Consider the following 21,029-nt stretch of genomic DNA (forward strand, 5'->3'; position numbering starts at 1 on the left):
TCTTCCACCACCCCTTTTGGAAGCAAATGCACGAGGCAGCTTTGTCCCAGGTCTGAAAACTCTTTAAAAATCTCTTTTTTCCTTTCTGAGAAGATAAAAAGAGTTTTTAAAAACACATTCTTTTTTTTTCTCTTTTTTTTTTTTTTTTTTTTTGTCTGAGGTAATTCTTTTCCTGAGTAGTTAAAAAGAAAAAACAAACAAACAAAAAAAAAACCTACATACCTTACAAAAATAAAAAACCCCCAAGTCTAGTATATTAAACAATCTACAGCATTTTACTCCAAAACCCCCAGGTTTTGTGTGTGTGTCCCCCCACCCCACCGCCCGCTCCCCCCCCCCCTCCCCAATCAAGGACATCGCCGCCACGTGCGAGGGGGCTGCTTTGCTTGAAAGATGCCCGAGGTATTTCTGTTAGGAACAATAAAAGCAATTAAAAAAAAAAAATCGTCATCATCAAGCCTCTGGGTTAAGAGGGGGGGGGGGCGGGGCTCGTGCAGCCGGACCCTGGGTCGCCTCTGTCCCCCCTCGCTGCATCACTGGTCCAGGGACGGATGAACGGGAAAATAATAAATAGGTTAATCCTGAGGTCGGTGGGCGACGGCTCCCGAAAAACCGAGGAGAGGAAAAGCCCGGCCGAGTCCCGAAATTTTAAAGAAGAGGTATGGCATGCTGGCGCCGGGGGTCTCCTGCGCTTTGGGAGGAGGGGGTCCGGCCCCAGCGTGGCTCTGGGGGGGAGCGGGAATCAGAGCCCCCAGCCCCTCCAAACCCTGCGTTCATCAGCCAAATCCCAAAACCATCCCTGGAGCCTGGGGTGAAGGGTCCATCCCTGGAGCCTGGGGTGAAGGGTCCATCCCCGCGCCCCCCATCCCCCCCCCATCCCACGTCAGTGCCGGGTGCCGTACATTTTATCCCACTCCAGGAACAAGTCCAGCTCCTTCTGGGAAGCGGCGGGGCGGACCTTGCAGAAGGCTTTCTCGAAGTCCTGGTAGGAGGTGGGTTGGAGTTGGCCCGGCAAAGCGCGCAGCGTGGTGGCCCCGGCGTGCTGGCACAGCTGGACCAGCTCGCCGCCGGAGAAGCTCTCGGTGTGCTGGACCAGGGAGACCATCTCCCGCTCGCTCAAGCAGGAGCTCTGCTGAGCCAAGGCGTGATGGAGGATCTGCCGCCGGGCGATGCTGTCCGGTGGGGAGATGTAGAACCTCTTGGCGAAGCGGCGGTGAGATGCTTCATCCATGCTGCCGGGTCGGGAGGTGGTCCCGATGATGACCACGTTCTGCTCGGATGAGGTAGCCACGTTATCCAGGTAGGAAAGGAGCTGGGATTTGAGGTTGCTCACCTGGCTGCCGTCCTCACCGGCCCGAGCCACCAGCAAGGATTCAGCCTCGGTGATGAGCACCACGGCGGGCTGCCGGCAGCTGGCCACGAAGAAGACGGTCTGTAGGATCTTCTCGGCTTCGGCTTTCCAGGTGGACAGCAGGGTTGTCCCGCTGAGCTTCAGCAAGGTGGAGCCCAGCTGGGTGGAGATGCAGCGGCTCAACAAGGTCTTCCCCGTGCCGCGGGGACCAAAGAGCAGGATGGTTCGGGGCGGCCGGCTCGCCCCGGTGTAGGCGCCGGGACGCAGGATGGGCCACACCAGCTCCTCCTCGATGGTGGCCTTCACAGAGACCTGCCCGGCGATGTCCGTCCACTGCACGGGTGGCCCCCGCTCCACGACCTTGGTGTTCACCAGCTCCAAGACCAAGGGGTCAACGTTCTTGGCTTGCTCCTCTACCGGTGGGCTGCCAAAGACCGGCGCTTTGGGGGGCAGCCGCAGTGGGAAGGGGGGACCCGGCTCGGCCGCCCGCTCCCCGTTGGCAAGGGGGGGGCTGAACTTCTCGAAGGGCTCTGCCGGCCGCAGCGCAGCATCCCCAGCGCCGTAGGGTGGTGAGACCAGACTCTTCATCGGCTGCCCGCCGTACTTGCCAGCGTGCTCCTCGGCGCTCCCGGTGCCCCCCGGCCGCTTCCCGGGCTTGAAGGCCACCTGGGGGGACTCGGCGCTGCCCCCAAACCCGTTGCCCCCGGCACTCGCCGTTGTCCGACATGGGGTAGGGGGACTTTGGCTGCTCGTAGCTGTATTTCCTATACCTGCCCTCCCCCTCGTCCTCCCCGCCGGAGATGTCGAAAGCCTTCCTCTTCAGACCCCCCCGCCGCCTCGGTGCCGAGGGGCGGCACGGCCAGGGGGGCCAAACCAGCGCCCTGGTAGCCATAGGCAGGGACCCCGGGCGGGCGGGCGGCGGGTGGCGGGGCTGGGATGGGGGTGGGCGCCGCAATGCCGGAGGGCAGGTAGGAGGCGGAGGGATGCGGGGGGTGGATGGTGCCGTAGCCCGGTTGTGGCGGGTAGCTGCCGGCGGCGTAGTTGTACATGGGGCCGGAGGAGCCGTAGCCCGGCACCAAGGCGGGCGAGGGGTGCGGGGGCTGCAGGAGCCCCGAGCCGTGGAGGGCTGGGGGGTGCGGGGGGGGGAAGCGCCGCTGCTGGCTGGGTGCAGTAGCCAGAGGGCAAGTAGGTGCCACCGTAGCCTGAGGGGTACTCCTGAGATGACCCCAGCCCGCCAGAGCCGGCGGCGGCTCCTCCGCAGGAGTTACCGGGGTACATGGGGTCGGTGGACACCACCGGGGAGCCGCCCAGCCCGATGGCCCCGCCGCTGGGGGGGACGGCGGGTGGCACCACCGCCTTGGCACCGGGGAGGCCATCGTGGATGGGGGTCAGGGGGTAGGCGCCGTCAGAGCCGTGGGCCACTGGCCAGGGCTCCCCGTCCCCTTTCTGCCCGTTAACCGGCCCGAAGGCTCCATCCCCGTAGCTGCTCAGCGCCGGGCGCTCGTAGGGCGCCTCCAGCACCCCCGAGTACTTCTCGGCGTACCTCTTGAGGAGGTTGGAGGCGGTGAGCGCAGAGATGTCGTCGTTGGCCCAGGCGTAGTTGAAGCGCTGGCGGGTGCTGGGGTAGAGCTCGGACTTGTGGGCTGGCGAGGAGGTGGTGGAGGAGACGTCGAGGTGCTGCTCCGGCCACTGGTTCAGGGACTGGGCATGCTCTGGTGACCAGTGCATCTTCGACAGACCTGCGGGGACAGCATCATGCCAGGTGAGAGCAGCGAAAGAGGGGTGAGCACCGCTCTGCGCTGAGCATCTCCGACACCCACCACGCCGCCCTGCTCGGTCACCTCCATCCCTGGAAGATTTTCAAGGTGGCATCAATACAGGGACATGGTTTAGTGGTGGCCTTGGTAGTGCTGGGTTAGTGGTTGGTCATGGCCAACCTAAACGATTCTACGTGGAAATGTGCAGAAGATGTAAGATGGTGAGATTCTTATGGAGGAAACAGAAATTAAGTCACGATTGGGTCTTAAAGGTCATTACCAAGGTAAATGATTGTACGTGGAAATGTGTTGATGACGTATGATGACGAGATTCTTATGGAGAAAACAGAAATTAAGGCACGATTGGGTCTTAAAGGTCATTAGGTCTTAAAGGTCATTGCCAACCTAAACGATTCTACGTGGAAATGTGCAGAAGACATAAGATGGTAAGACTCTTACGGAGAAAACAGAAATTAAGTCACAATTAGGTCTTAAAGGTCTTTGCCAACCTAAACGATTCTACATGGAAATGTGTTGATGACATAAGATGGTGAGACTCTTATGGAGGAAACAGAAATTAAGTCACGGTTGGGTCTTAAAGGTCATTACCAAGCTAAACAATTCTGCGTGGAAATGTGTTGATGACGTAAGATGATGAGATTCTTATGGAGGAAACAAAAATTAAGGCACGATTGGGTCTTAAAGGTCATTAGGTCTTAAAGGTCATTGCCAACCTAAATGATTCTACGTGGAAATGTGTTGATGATGAAAGATGCTGAGATTCTTATGGAGAAAACAGAAATTAAGTCACAATTAGGTCTTAAAGGTCATTGCCAACCTAAACGATTCTACATGTAAATGTGCAGAAGACGTAAGATGGTGAGATTCTTAGGGAGGAAACAGTAATTAGGTTATGATTCAGGTGTATAAAAGAGCAAACCGAATTGGTTCCATCACTGAAGCTGAAAGAGGGTAGATTTAAATGAGATTTGAGGAAGAAATTCCATACTGCGAGGACGGCGAGGCGCTGGCACAGGGTGCCCAGGGAAGCTGTGGGTGCCCCAGCCCTGGAAGGGTTCAAGGTCAGGTTGGACACTTGGAGCACCCTGGGCTGGTGGGAGGTGGCCCCACGGCAGGGGGTTGGAACAAGATGGTCTTTAAGGTCCCTTCCAACCCAACCCATTCCATGACGACCAGGCTGCACCTCCTGACTGCGCACACATGCTCTCCGTTATGCTCACGCTCGCAATTTTCCATGCAAAACCCCCCTTGACCACCACCAGTGCAAAAAAGAAACAAAAAAAAACCCCAGCGACCACTTCAGGGAAGCCAGCCAGCTCAACTTTGGATGGTCACTTCATCCAACAGAATAAAATATTCCACTTCTCAAACCACGGCACATCCAGGCGATCCAAACACTGCAGCCCCCTTGTCAGACATGCATTGGCACACATCGCCGGAGGGCAACGCTGCCCTGAGATGCCCCACCTGGAGCTGAGTATAATATTATAATTAAAATATTATGATTATAATGCATGGAATATTAAGAGAATATTAATAGTGTGTAGCCAGTGGCTGGGGGGAGCTGCCCTTCCCCCCGGAGCCTTTCCCGGGACCCCTTCGCTCACCCTAGCATCGCTGCCGGTACCCATGGGCTGTGCCTGGCCCCACCAAAACAATTTCTCCGGCCAAGGGGAAGACAAAACCACCACAGCCATGCCCGGAGCCACCCCTGCAGCAGGGGAGAAATGCATCCTGGGGGGCTCTGCAGGACCTGCCGGGGGTCCCCATGGTCCCTGCATCCCTGTCACCCCATCCTGCGCATCACGGGGATGCTGAGGTTGGCGTCACCCTCTCTTGCTCCAGCCCCCAGATGCCAGCAGCGCCCGCAGAGGGGGGTGGCAGTGTCCCCCATCACCACCCCCAGACGGTTACCCCCCCGGTGCCCCCCTCCCCCCCCCCCAACCTTTACGCCCCACGCCTCGGGGGGACAGCTAAAGTAGGAGCCAGGAGGGGACCTCGTGCAGCATTCGCTCGCCTCTCTCAGCCTTTAAGCCACTTTGTGCCCGCAGCACAATTAGATTACTTAATGCTTTAATTGACTTATACGGCATTTGTCCTTCCACTTGGGCTATCAAACTTACACAAGAGGATTGAAATGGTGGCTTTGCCTGGCTTTATCCGGCATCTTCCCTGCATTTACTGGCCATTATTAAAGTGCTCCTGATAGATAAACGCTCCGACCGCCTGCGGGAAAGGGGCCCTTTTTAACCCCCACAAAGGCGGACGCTGCCCCATCAACCTGAGCTCCTGCCGCGGATTTTTCCGGAGCCGAACGCGGGGTCTGGCTGGGGATGAAGGGATGGAGGGGGGTCCTTCCCTCTGCCCGCCAGCAAAACCCACCGGGAAGCTATTAAAGGGAAAAATGAGGGTTTGGATGATGTTTGGATGGCTCTGTGAGGAATAAGACTTTTTTTAAAACTTTTTTTTTTTTAAGGAATTAAAGCACCGGGAGTTTCCATCCTCGCTCAGTGGGTGCAGATCACCATGTGGTAGCGCATGGTGCCGACCACAGCTGCTTCTGCCCCCCCCAAAAAAATACAGACTGTAAATAGCCGGGACTTTGGGGGAGGAGGAAAGGGGCTTGGGATGCACTGGGGAGGTGGCTGGTGGCTCCAGCATCCTCCGTGGCAGGAATGAGGTGCCACCACCACGACCAGCAAATCCCAGTGGCATTTCCAGGCGGTTTCTTCTGCCCTTGACGGTGGCACGGACACCCTCACCCATCCCTCCTGGAGAAGGGAGGCCCCACAGCCCACGCGTCTCTCCATCCATCAGCTCCTCCAAGGCAGCATCAGGCAGGACACCACCTGAGGACCACCCACCCCAAGGACAGGCACAACCCCCCCGCAGGGACGGCGGTGTGGCAGGGATCCCTCCCAACACCTAACCCCGTTGTCCCATGCCAGCTAAACCTGGTGGCCACAGCTGAGCCCGGTGATGGGAATTGCTTCGTTACGAGCCAACGCCACGGTGCGCGGCTGGAAACCCACCACCACGACACCGGTTCCCCCAGCCCCCCAACGGCGAAGCCGCTGCCAGAAGAGGGGCAGGGGGCACACGCGTGGGCACAGGTTTGTTGCCACCAAAGCGAACCCCAGCCCCAAAGGGGCGAGAAACCAACCCAACCCGCCTCCATCCCACCCCTTGAAAGACGTGATGCGTCGGGGAGAAGAAAAGCCAACCCCCCCACCCCCCCCCCCCCCGAAAGCCTGGTTGCACCCTGGAAAACTGGGCGGAGGGGGGAGGGAGAAGTTGTCAGGGGGTTGAAACGGGACATGAATGAGGCGGCGGAGCGGGACAGATGTTTCAATGCTCCCCTTGGCAGTGTGAGAAAATTACTGTCCAGTGACCAAATGGCCGGGCTGGTTCCCACCCTCGCTGCTGCCCATTATCCCCAGCACAAGACAAAGGCGGGCAGGGGGGGCTGGGCAGGGGAGAATCCTATTGTTCCCGCCCGCCCTAATTATGGAAATCTTGTTAATCTATTCAGCAGCGACTCTGAACTGGGCTTTTGTTCGGGGGCTTTTTAGCGGGGCGCACCGCCGAGGGTGTCCAACGGTTCGGCGTTGGGGATGGGGTGCACCCCCTCCTGCCGCCACCCCCCCGCCCCCCCCCTCCAGGAAAAGCTCTGGGACGAGGGATTTCAGGCCAAGTCATGAGGCTGCAGGGATGCGGGGCTGCCCCCAGCAGCATCCCGACGCGGGTCGCCTTTGTTGGAGCACGACTCTATCACCCCCCAGCCCCCCCGTACCGCCTATGCACGCAGGCATGTACATGTATTTTACAAGCTCATGTCCCGGCCCGATGCATACGCACATGTCGCTAATGCGGGTGCCGAAAAATTCACGGCAAAACCCACGCGGGCGAATAGAGAGATGGCCCACAGGCCGCATACGCTGATGGCTGCAGCGATCCAGCGATCCCTAAGGGGATCACGGAAGGGTCTGGATGGATTCGGAGGGCAAAAAACGGAGGGGGAGCGTGCCAGAGCAAACACATTCAAGCTGAGGATGCGCTAAACCCGAGGTTTCAATCCAGCCAAGCACCCACGCCCCGGGAAGGGGGAGCAGACCCACGGGTCACTCCGGAGGGAGCGATCTGCAGCCCCATGGTGCGAGTGCTGGATGTGTCGTGATATCCCCTGGGAGAACCCAGCAGCATCATCCCAGCCCTCGGAGAACTCAGCAGCAGCATCCCAGCCCTGGGGAGAGCCCAGCAGCATCATCCCAGCCCTCAGAGAACCCAGCAGCATCATCCCAGCCCTGGGAGAGCCCAGCAGCAGCATCCCAGCACGTGGAGAACTCAGCAGCAGCATCCCAGCCCTGGGAGAGCCCAGCAGCAGCATCCCAGCCCTGGGAGAGCCCAGCAGCAGCATCCCAGCCCTGGGAGAGCCCAGCAGCAGCATCCCAGCCCTGGGGAGAGCCCAGCAGCAGCATCCCAGCACTGGGGAGAGCCCAGCAGCAGCATCCCAGCGCTCGGAGAACCCAGCAGCATCATCCCAGCCCTCAGAGAACCCAGCATCATCATCCCAGCCCTGGGGAGAGCCCAGCATCATCATCCCAGCCCTGGGGAGAGCCCAGCATCATCATCCCAGCCCTGGGGAGAGCCCAGCATCATCATCCCAGCCCTGGGGAGAGCCCAGCAGCATCATCCCAGCCCTGGGGAGAGCCCAGCAGCAGCATCCCAGCCCTGGGAGAGCCCAGCAGCAGCATCCCAGCACTCAGAGAACCCAGAAGCAGCATCCCAGCCCTTGGAGAGCCAAGCAAGAGCATCCCAGCCCTGGGAGAGCCCAGCAGCATCATCCCAGCACTCGGAGAGCCCAGCAGCATCCCAGCCCTGGGAGAGCCCAGCAGCAGCATCCCAGCCCTGGGAGAGCCCAGCAGCAGCATCCCAGCGCTCGGAGAACCCAGCAGCATCATCCCAGCACTCAGAGAACCCAGCATCATCATCCCAGCCCTGGGGAGAGCCCAGCAGCATCATCCCAGCCCTGGGGAGAGCCCAGCAGCATCATCCCAGCCCTGGGGAGAGCCCAGCAGCATCATCCCGGCACTTGGAGAACCCAGCAGCAGCATCCCAGCCCTGGGAGAGCCCAGCAGCAGCATCCCAGCACTCAGAGAACCCAGAAGCAGCATCCCAGCCCTTGGAGAGCCAAGCAAGAGCATCCCAGCCCTGGGAGAGCCCAGCAGCAGCATCCCAGCACTCGGAGAGCCCAGCAGCATCCCAGCCGTTGGAGAGCCCAAGCAGCAGCATCCCAGCCCTGGGGAAAGCCCAGCAGCAGCATCCCAGCCCTGGGAGAGCCCAAGCAGCAGCATCCCAGCCCTGGGGAGAGCCCAGCAGCAGCATCCCAGCCCTGGGGAGAGCCCAGCAGCAGCATCCCAGCCCTGGGGAGGGAGCAGCTGCTGCCGCCCTTCGGCTCCCAGTGCAGGACCAAGCCACCACCACCATGCTTTGCTCCTACCGCCGCTGTCTTGCTGGTTTAAACGCTGACGGCTCCTTTTTCTGCAGAGCTGTCAGCTGGGAGGATTTATGCTTTTTTCAAAAGACGTTGAGCTGTTTCATTATCCCTGCAATTACCCGCAGCAGCGCAGCTTTATGCGATCGGCTTCCCAGGCAGGGAGAGGTGTCCCGGTTCCCGGCTCTGCCTAAATTCCCAGGATTTGAATTCTCTGAGGCGCAAACTTTGAGCCAAGAAAGAGCAAACCTGGATGGGGAGAGTCTCCTCTCACAGCTCAGCCTTCCCCCAGCGGTCCCCACAGCCCTGCTACCACGGATTTCCCACATCAGGGATGCACGTGATGGATCTTCCCTTCTGGACTTTGCTACCAGCACCCGACCAGGTCCAGACAAGCCCCCCAAACTGAGCACCCACGGCACAAATGCAGCCTCACATCTGTGCAACAAGTCCTGTGCCTGCTGCAACCAGACTTGCAGCACCCAGAGGTGTCTGTACCCCTGCAGAGGTGCTCCAGCTCCCGCAGCAGCCTCAGCAACCTCGTCAAAGCTAAAGAACACAGCAGCAGCATCTCAGCCCTGGGAGAGCCCAGCAAGAGCATCCCAGCACTCGGAGAACTCAGCAGCAGCATCCCAGCCCTGGGAGAGCCCAGCAGCATCATCCCAGCCCTGGGAGAGCCCAGCAGCAGCATCCCAGCCCTGGGAGAGCCCAGCAGCAGCATCCCAGCCCTGGGAGAGCCCAGCAGCAGCATCCCAGCCCTGGGAGAGCCCAGCAGCAGCATCCCAGCCCTGGGGAGAGCCCAGCAGCAGCATCCCAGCCCTTGGAGAATCCAGCAGTAGCATCCCAGCCCTTGGAAAGCCCAGCAGCAGCTTTCCAAGGAAAGCTAGGAAAAAGAAGCTAGGGAAAAAAAAAATGCAGGAGAGAGGAGACTTACCCAAGTCTGCCCAGCCAATGGGAGGCAGAGGGAATGACTTTTTCTTCTTTTAAATGAGGCATTTCCTGACAATCTTTTCGGTTTCTGCTGCCAGGAGCTCGTCCTGGGCTGGGGTTCGTCCCTGCCTCCTAAGAGCAGCGTAGGCGAAGTGCAACGGCATTACCACGAGCCAAACCACAGCCATAAATCAGAATTATGACCCATGCAGATACTGCACTTACACTCACGGTGGACCCCAGGCACGCGGCCGCCGTTCTGAAATGCTTCGGCGTCAATGCTGCAGGTTACAGCAACGTTTCTGCGCCTTGGTAAGGGGCATTGAAGCTCGATCCCAGTCCCCTCCAGTAAATCCCTACGTGGCGGGTCCAGCACCGGGAAAACAGCCCAGCAGGGATTTACACCGGTGGCAGAATTGGTCCCCAAGCCAGCCCCAGGGCAGGGGGAGCACAAAGCGACGCTGAGACGCGACGGGACCCAAAAGCAACCCCTGGCAGCCTGTGCAAAAAGTGGGGAGGGGGTAAACCCCCCAGCCCTCCCCCACGAGCCGAGGGCCGGGCAGCTGATTTTTCAGCACATTGCCGGAGCGCAAACATCAGGTTTTCCAAGGGTGAATTTGGGTTGGTTGGCAAATCCATCGGGGACCTGCATTTCTTTGTCCGCCACATTCCCCGTCCACTCCCTAACCGGTGCCGACAAAGCCAAGGATGGTATTGCAATCAGAGCAGGGTCAATGTACAGATGTTAAAAGGATTTAGGCTAACTCCCCACCCTGCCCTCTCTCCCCATCCCCCAGGAGAAACAGCCTTCAGCCCCGGCCCGGCGCGAGCCAAAGGCTCCAGCATCCGTGCTGGTCCACTCATATATCAAGTGCAGAGCAGCTGGACACCAGCACAAACCGGGAATGACCAACGGGCCATCGCCCATCTGTGCTGCTCCAGAAAAAAAAAAAAAAAAAAAATTAAAAAAAAAAAACCAAACATCTGTGCATTGCTCCGGCAAATGAAAAATTAATACGGATCCGCTCAGGCTGGCAGCAGCTGAGCATTCACCCATCTGTCACGGCGAGAGGAGAAATTCGCCGCTCCGTGTCACCTGGAGGAAACACTACACGGCGCCATGGGCTGGGAATCCCCAGGTCGAGGGGATACGGTGATAAAATCCAGCTATCATTAAGAGCGACCCGATGCAATTAGTGGATTCGAGGAATTTTGCTCCACCTTTCAATATAAGAAGGATGGGAGAAAAAGAAGCGATAAAAGGCAAAAAAAAGTGGGGAAAAAATCAGCTTTCAGCTTCCATGTAAAAAGGATGGGAGAAAAAGAAGCAATAAAAGGCAAAAAAAACGTGGGGAAAAGTCAGCTTTCAGCTTCTATGTAAGAAGGACGGGGAAAAAGAAGCGATAAAATGCAAAAAAAAGTGGGGAAAAGTCAGCTTTCAGCTTCCATGTAAGAAGGGACGGGAGAAAAAGAAGCAATAAAAAGCAAAAAAAAAGTGGGGAAAAGTCAGCTTTCAGCTTCCATGTAAGAAGGATGGGAGAAAAAGAAGCAATAAAAGGCAAAAAAAAAGTGGGGAAAAAAATCAGCTTCCATGTAAGAAGGATGGGAGAAAAAGAAGCAATAAAAGGCAAAAAAGTGGGGAAAAAATCAGCTTCTATTTTTATATTTATATTTTTCTTAACATCACTGGTCTCCAAGTCTCATGGACCACTGAGATCCGGGCTTCAGCCTCGCACCACCCCCAGGAACACGGGACAAAACTGCTGAACTCTTTGGGTCTAGAAGCCACTGCAAGGTGGGGCTGGCTCAACCCTCCCTGCTCCTGCCACACCACCGGCATGCTCCTCCCCCGTGCTTCCAAGATGAAAATTAATTACGAAGGCTTAATTATCGCATTGCTCCATCACGTGTTGCCCGCTGTGTGCCATAGGTGTGCTTCAGCACGTGCCAAACCCAGCTCCTTCCAACAGCGTTCCTGCTCCCACGCCATCGTTTCTCCTCCGGTAGATGTTCTCCTGCCCTGGAACCATCTCGTCTGTTGTAGGAACGTTCCCTGGGGTGACGTTCCAGCTGTGATCCCCACCAGACGGCTGCTTGAAGGAGGGTTCTCGAGTAGGAAGGAGGGTTTTAGCATGAGCATCACTGAAGCATTCAGGTCAACTCAGGGCAGATGCTCAAGGTGCAGGAGAAAGTTCAGCGTGCCCCACAGACGGGTGCCACGGCCCATGGGTGCTCCTCAGGTCCCTGTTGGGACTGAAGCCCTTCACTGAAATGCCGTTCCTTGATGCCAGACCAGCTCCCCGGGGCCGGGGTCGGACCCAGCCCATTTTTGGAGGATTACGTTAAAGAGGAAAATCCATTTCTCATCAGCAGAACCATTTTCCCAAACAGACGTGGCCCCATGACAAGGTCAGGTGGTCAAACGGACCCAATTTACATACAATCTGCATCATAACGGCCAAGCCAGTGAGGGTGGGTGGCGAGCGCATCCTGAAGCTCCTGGTCCCACCACCCGGTCCCAGGTGGGACTTTGCCCCCTGACCCACGGCCAGGCTGGAGGACGCGGCGAGGCAAGAACGTTGCTTCTCCCATCGGGGCTGTAAGTCTGCGCTTGGCTTGGATGTGGCTGTGGCCGTCTCCCTCCTCAAGCCCATCTAGAAACGTGCCACGGGAGACCACCTGCGGAGATTGCGGTTGCATGGATGCGTATTCACGTGGTCCACAGAGGGATGCAGAAGAAGAGGCTGAAGGTGTCTTTATAGCATCTCCATCCTCCACGGAAGCCACTTAGCCAAGGGCATGCTGTCAGCAGATGGAAGCTGCTCTGCAAAGCTCATTCTCACCTCGCTCCATTCAAAACCACTTACTGAAACCTACCAGGACCACCCCCCCATCCCCCCCGAGAGGGACTGACCCCACCTGCATCTGCAGAAGGAGGATCTGGGGGGGGGGGGGGGGGGGCACGCTCTTGTGCTGACCCCCACCAGATCCGAGCTGGTGGAGGGGCGCCCAGTGATGCTGTGCCGTAGGGGGGGGGTGGGATGCCTGGAGGGATACAACCTCTGGGAGCTGAGCTACAGCAGCATGAGAAGCAGCATTACGGAGAAGGACACGGAGCCTGGCCACCACGGTGTGGTCAGCACCCAGCACTGTGCACACCTGGGGCAGACCCGGCGGGTGAGGGGGGGGTCTCGGAACCCCGATATACACACGAACCCCCAAAAAAGGCTGAAAACAATTTGAAACGACTTATTTTTCCAAGAATAGAATTCCAATTCCATAGAATCATGGAATGGGTTGGGTTGGAAGGGACTTTAAGGACCATCTCGTTCCAACCCTACTGCCATGGGGACACCTTCAGGGTGCTCCCAGCCCCATCCAACCTGACCTTGAACCCTTCCAGGGCTGTGGCATCCACAGCTTCTCCAGCCAACATCTTCCAGTGCCTCGCCATCCTTGTAGTAAAGAATTTCTTCCTTATATCTCATTTAAATCTACCCTTTTTTAGTTTTGAGCCATCACCCCTTGCCCTATCACCCCCAGACCCCTGTAAGAAGCCCCTCTCCAGCTTTCTTGTCAGCCCCTTTAGGTACTGGAAGCTGCTCTAAGGTCTCCCCGGAGCCTCCTCCAGGTTGACCACCCCCAACGACAGCATCGCCATCACATTTCCCCTTCCACAAGTACTTGGCTGAAGGTTGTTAAATGCAGGAGATGCTCTGCAGCTCGGGAAGGGGCCCAGGGACCCCCCAGCCCTCTCCTCCCCGGGGTGTTTATCCCGATAAAGCTCCAATAATGAACTCCCCCGGGGGCAAAAGCCGAGGCAGGAGCCACCAGCCCCTGGTAGATCTTCTCCAATATCTGCCCCTGGGTTGGGGTCAGTGCCAGGGGGTCTACGGCCACAGGAACCAGGCTGCAGCGGGGAGATAATTTACCCCGGGCACTAGACCCTGTCCGTAACGGCAGCAGCAACGCTCCAGCTCATCTCCTTCACGGAACGAATCAATCTTAATTAACTCTAATTCTGGGGAGCCTCCCAGCCCTATCCAGCATCGCACAACGCGGTTGTATTTTCCGCCTGGGTGCCCTGCCGGGCAGCGCACTCCGCGGGGAATTGAGGAAGAACTCCTCCTCTCCTTCGTTTCTGCGTCCCCATCGCATCGTCTGCGGGATGACACCCCCCATCCCCATCCCCTGTGGACCACCGTCCCGTCCCCCGCTGGAGCTGGGCTGGGGGAGGCCTCTCTCTCAGTGGCTTTTGTTTTCACAAGCCTTTTGACTCACGGATTCTTTTTTTAAACACCGCCTCAGCAGCCTGAAAAGCCCAGCTCCCTCCCGCACTCCATTCACTAATGGATTTTCCAGAAGTTCCCTTTTTTTTTTTTTTTTTTGGGGGGTGGGGGGGCTTCTTTCTTCGCTGATGCTGCTGCCCTGCATCCCGGCTACAGCTCCCCTCTGCCCCACGGATGGATTCTGACTTTGGGGACCACGCTGGGAGCAGCCACCCCGACGGCTCCCACCCCCCCGCATCCTGGGAGCTGGCACGGATAGGCGGCAATTACAAGCCAACGCTAATTAGATAGCATTACATCGCCTCAACCTGCCGCCACAGGGTTGTTGCTCCCCCCAAAAATAAAGGTTAAAGAATAATAAAGTGATCGCTGGGAAATCGGGGAGAAGTTTGGTGCCGGGCTGGCTCGGTGCAAGAGCGTATCGATTGGGGCAGCGCCGCTCCTGTCTCCTCGAGCTAATCCTACGGCAGAAATAATTCATTTTCCTCCCTTTTCAGCAGCCACTCATTAAAAAGTAATCACCTTGTAGGAGGAGGATATGAACAGCCCAAGGTCAGATCCGTAATGACGTTATTTCTGGAGCGCATACCTGGCCCCAGCCCTGCCAGCAGCTTCGGCCCCACCACAGCTGGGCTCTGCCCCGCTGCTCGGGTTGGTGGCGATTAAGATGCAAATGGAAATATCTCTAAATTAGCAGATAGTCACTTCTGTGAGCGCTGCCCACCAGCATCCGCGGCCAGGCAGCCAAGTCCCGCTGCAGGGATGCTGCTCTCATGGACCCCCAGGCATCCGCAACACTTGAGGTGGAAAATAGGAACAACGCTTCCAACGGGATCTTTGAAATCTCAGTTTTGGGTGGCATCTCCAATAAACGGCCAAATCTCCGGCTCCTAATGTCTTTTTCTGCTGCCAGTCCTTTGCTGCAGCCGCTAAACCCCATTTTTCTAAGAGCACGGCGCTGCAAAGCGCAATATAAAGAAGCGGCACCAGTGGCACAAGCAGAGCTGGGAACGTGGCACCTCGGGGTGCCATAAACCCACCCCGGGCACAACGCGCCCATCGTTGATCCCGATTCCCATGGGGAATTCCCACGGGGTGAGGAGGGCAAGCACAGGCTCAGCACCATCGTCCCAGGAGCCACCCCCCCAGCCCAGCAAAGCCCAACCTGCTCGCGGCACCTCGGCGTTTCGGCAGATTTACGTTTGCCACACGTGGCCTGATCCAGCCTTTGGAGGGAGGAGGTGATGCTCTGGCAAGCGCAGGGCTGGGACACCGCTGCTCCCAGGGATTTGGTAATTCCAGATGCCAGAAGGGCTGGGAAAATAAAACCCTACACCAAAACCCTGCCCAGTGGCATCCTCGGTGGGGATGCTGCCGCATGCACAGCTCTCCACGGGGGGCTGGGGACCCCGGCGTGTCCCCCCGACGCCACACGGTGCCGGCACGTGGGACACCCCCAGCAGGACGAGCTGCCCACCCAAGGCAGGGGATGCGCAGGATAAACCCTTCAAAAGACACTCAACCTCTCTAACCTCCCGCGCGCAGCACAGCCTCGCAGCGCATCACCCCTGGCCTTTAATTACACATTTCTGCAGCCATTAGTCCTCTCGCCATCAATTACACCCACATTATCCCGCTCCGGGAGGCAGCACAACATGGGGAGTGGAGTCAAGTGCTTTGCAGGCTCTTCCCAAAGGAAAGAGCTTCCGATGGGAAAGGTCCCTCCCGCCGCGACAGAGCCGTGGCAGCAGACAAAGCCACCCGGCAGCCGGTGCCTGCTGCTCTTCAGAGCCCTAAAGCAACGCCAAGATTAATCACAGCGAAAGGACCGGGGCTCTGGTGTCCCCCGGGTGCCACGAGTCCCCTCCGGCTCGCCGTGGCCGCTGCACCTCTCATCTATTGACACAGCCAAGGCTTTGTGAAGAGCAAGCTCCTCCACCGAATGCGGCCGGGGCAGGGAAAGGGGTACTTATTCCGCTATTATTCAGCTTTTTTTTTTTTTAGGCAAGACAAGTGTGGGTTAAAGCGCAATTTGTCTTGACATTCATTTTTGCTTTCTCGGAGGAAAAAAAAAAAAAGTGGCTCTGCTCTTGAGGAGGTGCTGGGTTGGGCTGGGATAGAGTTAATTTTCTTCCTAGTGGCTACAGCAGGGCTGGTTTGGATTTGTGCTGGAGCCAGCGTTGATCATTCAGGGATGTTTTCGTTACTCTGACACGGAGCCAAGGGCTCTTCTGCTCCTCACCCCACCAGCGAGCAGGCTGGGGGGCACTGGGAGCTGGGGGCACGCAGCTGGGGCAGCTGAGCCGGTGACCACGGGGATATCCCCCAGTGACCACCGCGATATCCCCTGGTGACCACCCGCGATATCCCACTGTCACGCTCAGCACGTGGAGCTGGGGGGGAGGAGGAGGAGGAGGAAGGGGGGGGACATTCACCGTGGTGGCTTCCCCAGGAAGCGTCACGGGTGACGAAGCCCTGCCCTGCTGGGATGGCTGAGCCCCTGCCTGCGGTGGGGAGCTGGGAAGGAATTCCCTGGTTTGCTTTACCTCCTAAACTGTCTTCAGCTCAGCCCAGGAGTTTTCTCGCTTTTATTCTTTCGATTCTCTCCCCCCATCCCGTGGTGGGGAGTGGGCGAGCGGCTGTGTGGGGCTGAGTTGCCGGCTGGGGTTAAACCATGACAGAGGGAAAATACTCGCCTGGGTACCACACCTCACCTGGCTGAGCATCCCACCCGGAAGCACACCCCAGCATCCCACCCAGCAGCACACCCCCAGCATCCCACCCGGAAGCGCACCCCCAGCATCCCACCCAGCAGCACACCCCAGCATCCCACCTGGCAGCGCACCCCAGCATCCCACCTGGCAGCGCACCCCAGCATCCCACCCCAGGTGCACATCCCAGCACCCCCCCAGCAGTGCACACCCAGCATCCTGCCCTGGCAACACACCCCAGCATCCCACCCAGCAGTGCACCCCAGCATCCTGCCCTGGCAACACACCCCAGCATCCCACCCAGCTGAGCACCCCAGCATCTTGTCCTGGGAGCACACCCCAGCATCCCACCCAGCTGAGCACCCCAGCATCCCACCTGGGAATGCACCCCAGCATCTGTTCCTGGGAGCACCCCCCAGCATCTTCTGGGAACACCCCCAGCATCCCACCTGGCAGAGCACCCCAGCATCTTGTCCTGGCAGAGCACCCCCCCAGCATCCAACCTGGGAGTGTACCCCAGCATCTTCTGGGAGCTCACCCCAGCATCCTGCCCTGGGAACACATCCCAGCATCCTACCTGGCAGAGCACCCCAGAATCTTCTGGGAACACCCCCCAGCATCCCACCTGGCAGAGCACCCCAGCATCCCACCTGGGACCACACCCTAGCATCCTGCCCTGAGAGCACCCCCCAGCATCCCACCCAGCAGCACACCCCTGCATCCCACCTGGCAGCACACCCCAGCATCTTCTGGGAACACCCCCCAGCATCCCACCCAGCAGCACACCCCTGCATCTTGTCCTGGCAGAGCACCCCAGCACCCCCCCCAGCAGCATCCCCCACCATCCCAGTCCAGGGCGGGGGACTCCAGGCCCCCCCACCCCGCAGGCCACGATGGCACTGCTGGCATTACACAAACACACCTGGGTTTTCCACCACCGAGTTGCCTGCCCTGGGGAGAACGAAGTTGCATCCTGCCCTGTGCTCAGCTCCAAGCCCTCAGCACCCGCGAGGCCTTGGCTGGGTTTATTAGGGCCCCCATAAAGATCAGGGGTTGCTGATAAGCGACCCCAGGCATGCACCACCGGCGGAAAAATTGTGCTAGCGATCTGTACAATTTAACCAACATTAACTTCAGCTGATGACAGGCCACAAGGCCAGCCGAGAGATTTTACAACACCCTCGTTACACAGCAAAATAAACTTTGCTGCGGAGCGCCGGCGCTGCCTTTCAGCTCTTGCTCCCATTTGAGACCCCAGCCCAGAGCTGCCGAGGCACCGCCGGCCCCCAGCAGCTCCGCGCGTGCAGCAGCATCCTCTGCACATTGACACTTGGGGTTCAGGGAGCAGAAAAAGCTCCAGGATTCTTCTCAGGGCTCAGCAGCACCAGGGAGAAAAGGGGGGAGGGTCCTTCTCACCACCCCACAAGCCGAGTCCAAAGGAAAAACCAACAGGAAAATACAACAGAAGGAATCCCGGCAACAAACTCGTGGCAGTGGGACCTTGCAAAGGGGATAAACTGGTTTTCAGAACTGGGAATTGTCAGGGCTGGCACTGGGAAGAACTGGTTTATCCCCTGTTTGGCTGCTGATCCAGCAATGGGAATTTTCCTGCTTAACGCTAAGGAAATCTGGATTAATCCCAACAGCTCCCTTCGATCAGGTGCTGGGTGCCACCATTGGCACGTGTGTCCCCTGGGTGAGAGGGTGGACACCTGATGACACACAGAGCGACTGCACAGCAGCAGCACCAGCGGCACCTGCGGCACCAATGATCTTTCTGGAGCCAGAGCATCCCAGAACTGCCAAACACGTGCATCACCCAGCACACCCCCTCCACATCCCAAAAGGAAGAAAAAAACATCTTTATTTTGCAAAAAATCTGCAAGAGAAGAACTTGCCCCAGCGGAGCGGAGGAAGGGAGCGTGCCAAACAAATGAGATGCTCGGAGCCCTGAGCCTCAAGCTTTTCCTACACGCTGCAAAATTCCAGCTGACATTTGGCCAGATGTGACGGGATCTGCCCCGGGATGACAAAAGGAGCCTCCCCGCCTGCCCCTGTCAAACGGCAAAGCTCCGCTTCCAGCCATGTCATCACTGGAGCTCAAAAAATATAACTGAAAAGTGTTTACAACGGCATAAACACAAGGGTCAGTGTCGCGCAAGGGTCACTATCGCTTCTCTAGATGCATTAATGTCATCTGCGGGGAAATTCCCTTTAGGAATCCTGGCTCAAAGCCGGGGCTCCCGCATCTGCGGCTTTAAACCATGGATTGAGGGATTTCTTCATCCCGACGCACTAACCTGCCTCCTTCCAGCTGCAGGGATGAAAGCAGGGAGATGCTGAACCCCCAAACTGTTGGAAAAGCAGAAGGAGAAGGGGAGAAAGGAGAATATTTGGCTGTTTGCGGAAAAATCTGGAGGTGGCATTTCGACCCTCGGGAAGATCTCCTCGACTAGGAGGATGCAAAATTAATTCACACGAATCAAGCCCGCAGCATCCGCAAATGCCAACGGCACGCGCTCCCAGACTCCTTCCAGGAATTTATTTTTTTTTAATGATGCCAGGGATGCTGTTGTTACAGAGGTGACGATGCGCCATGCAGAATCGTTTTATTCCTTCTAATCCACCGGCGCTGTCGCAGGATGCGATACCGGCTTTAGAGGCGAATGCTCCCAGCGGCTTTTGTGTTTACCTTTTCCGAGGGGAAAGGAGGAGGTGAATTAAGTGACCCAACGGCCACTCCCTTGGCCTAAGGTTAGGCCCTCACATCTGTATTGGGGCAACCAAAATAACAGCTTTTTCTATGGGTTGGGGGTTTCCCTCCCAGTGGCTACTGAAATCCCTGGGAGCAGAGGATGGATGCTGAAAACTTTCAGCCCGTTTATCAGGTGGCTCGATACCACCCTGGGAGCAGCCTGAAGGAGGGATTTGGGAAAAACACAGCCCCTGCTTGTATCAGTCCGTACAAAAGACGGGACCATCGCCCGGCCATCCACCCCCTCCCCAACTAAAGGCGAACGGAGCCTCGGCCGGGGGAAGCCCATTGCTGACCAGGGCTCTGAATCCAGGACGCGCTGCTTGCTTCAACAACTGTTTTCCGTCTTTCCGAGCACGCAGGGAAACCTGCTTTGGAGATTTCTCAACGTTTCTCCCGATGGGAAATTAACTCGGAGGGGATGCGAGAGGAGAGGTTTGGGTTACAGGACCGCGTCAAGCCGGCACCAAACCCAAGATAGACCCCAGAAAAGAGAAAAAAGTCAGGGGAAAGAGAGGGAGGAGAAAACACCGGCTCCAGATAAGCAATTGTTAACATGATCCATATGGTACACAACTTGCCTTTCTGTTTAACCAAAATGATAATGGCAAAAGGGAAGAATGCGGCGGGGGCTCGGCGGGAGAACAAAGGCAGCTGCGAAACCCTTCCCCGCTCCAGAGAAAACGAATTGTGAGTGGGGAGAGCCCCCGGCTGCTCCTCCCTGGCCCCCGAAACCCACCCGGCTCGCCCCTTCCCCTCCACGAGAGCTTTTACAGCTCCAAAGGGCAGAGCCGGGAGCGAAACCGCAGCTGTCAGCCAGAAAAAAACAAATAAAGAAATAATAAGGGAAAAAAAATAAATCTGACAAGTATTAACGGGGAGGTTTTCGTAATCAATAATCAACTTTAAACATGAGCAGCAGCTCAGGACCGGCACTGATGTAAACACTGAGCCCATTGCTCTCAGATCTGGGATGAATCCTGCCCTGGGTGTTTATGTTCTTGCGGGATCCCGCGGCTTTCCGAGGAACACAATACAGTACGTGCCATTCATTATCCCCAGCAGTCCCCCAAGAGAAAATGTCAACACACTTGGGCTAAAGAGAGCTAAAACAAATGTTTAATGTGATAAACAACTCCTGGGCCTCAGACCCGGCAGAAATGTTTAATTCAGAACCACCTTCAAGAGCAAACAGGCACCGGAGCCACACATTGGCATTGAGCATCCCCAGCCAGGCTCTGGAGCTCGCTCCAGTGCCGGCAGGGAGCACCTCAGGAGGAAAACGGGGAGAAACCTGGGACAATTCCCATGCACGGCATCAATCAATTCCCAGCCGTTATCAATCGCACACACACAGCCTCCACGGAGGGCAGGCACATCCACCCCTGCACGCGCCCAAGGTCTCCTAAAATTCAATCCAGCGCATTCGCACCCCCGAAATCCGTCTTGCAAACCCGAGACCTCAATGATAACACTTATTTTGATCATCCCTGAGTGAAACTAGGAATAAACCAGCACACGGCAGCTCCAAAAGTGGGAGAATTTACGCCAGAAGACACAGCGCAAAGCTATTTTAAAACCTTTCTGGGTTTTTTTCCCCCACCCTCAAGTGCCTTTTGACCCCCAAGTGGAAAAAGCACACTTCAAAAAATGGAGGGAAAAAAAAGAAAGAAAAAAACAAAAAGAAGGCGCTTTCAGGCAAAGCTCCTAATGAAAAACCA

At 57.3% G+C, this 21,029-nt stretch overlaps 1 protein-coding gene across 1 annotated transcript in view; it reads right to left on the reverse strand.

Annotated features, from left to right (window-relative positions):
- Positions 1-402: 402 nt before the first annotated feature.
- Positions 403-21,029, reverse strand: part of FIGNL2 (fidgetin like 2) — a 22,629-nt gene continuing 2,002 nt past the window's right edge. The window contains 4 exon segments of the mRNA XM_055792004.1: positions 403-2,053; positions 2,055-2,180; positions 2,182-2,496; positions 2,498-3,090. Of these exon segments, the coding sequence (XP_055647979.1) occupies positions 884-2,053; positions 2,055-2,180; positions 2,182-2,496; positions 2,498-3,079 (2,193 nt within the window). The 5' untranslated portion in view covers positions 3,080-3,090 and the 3' untranslated portion in view covers positions 403-883.

This window comes from Falco peregrinus, chromosome 19, assembly GCF_023634155.1.
Source record: "Falco peregrinus isolate bFalPer1 chromosome 19, bFalPer1.pri, whole genome shotgun sequence".
Taxonomy (NCBI): domain Eukaryota; kingdom Metazoa; phylum Chordata; class Aves; order Falconiformes; family Falconidae; genus Falco; species Falco peregrinus.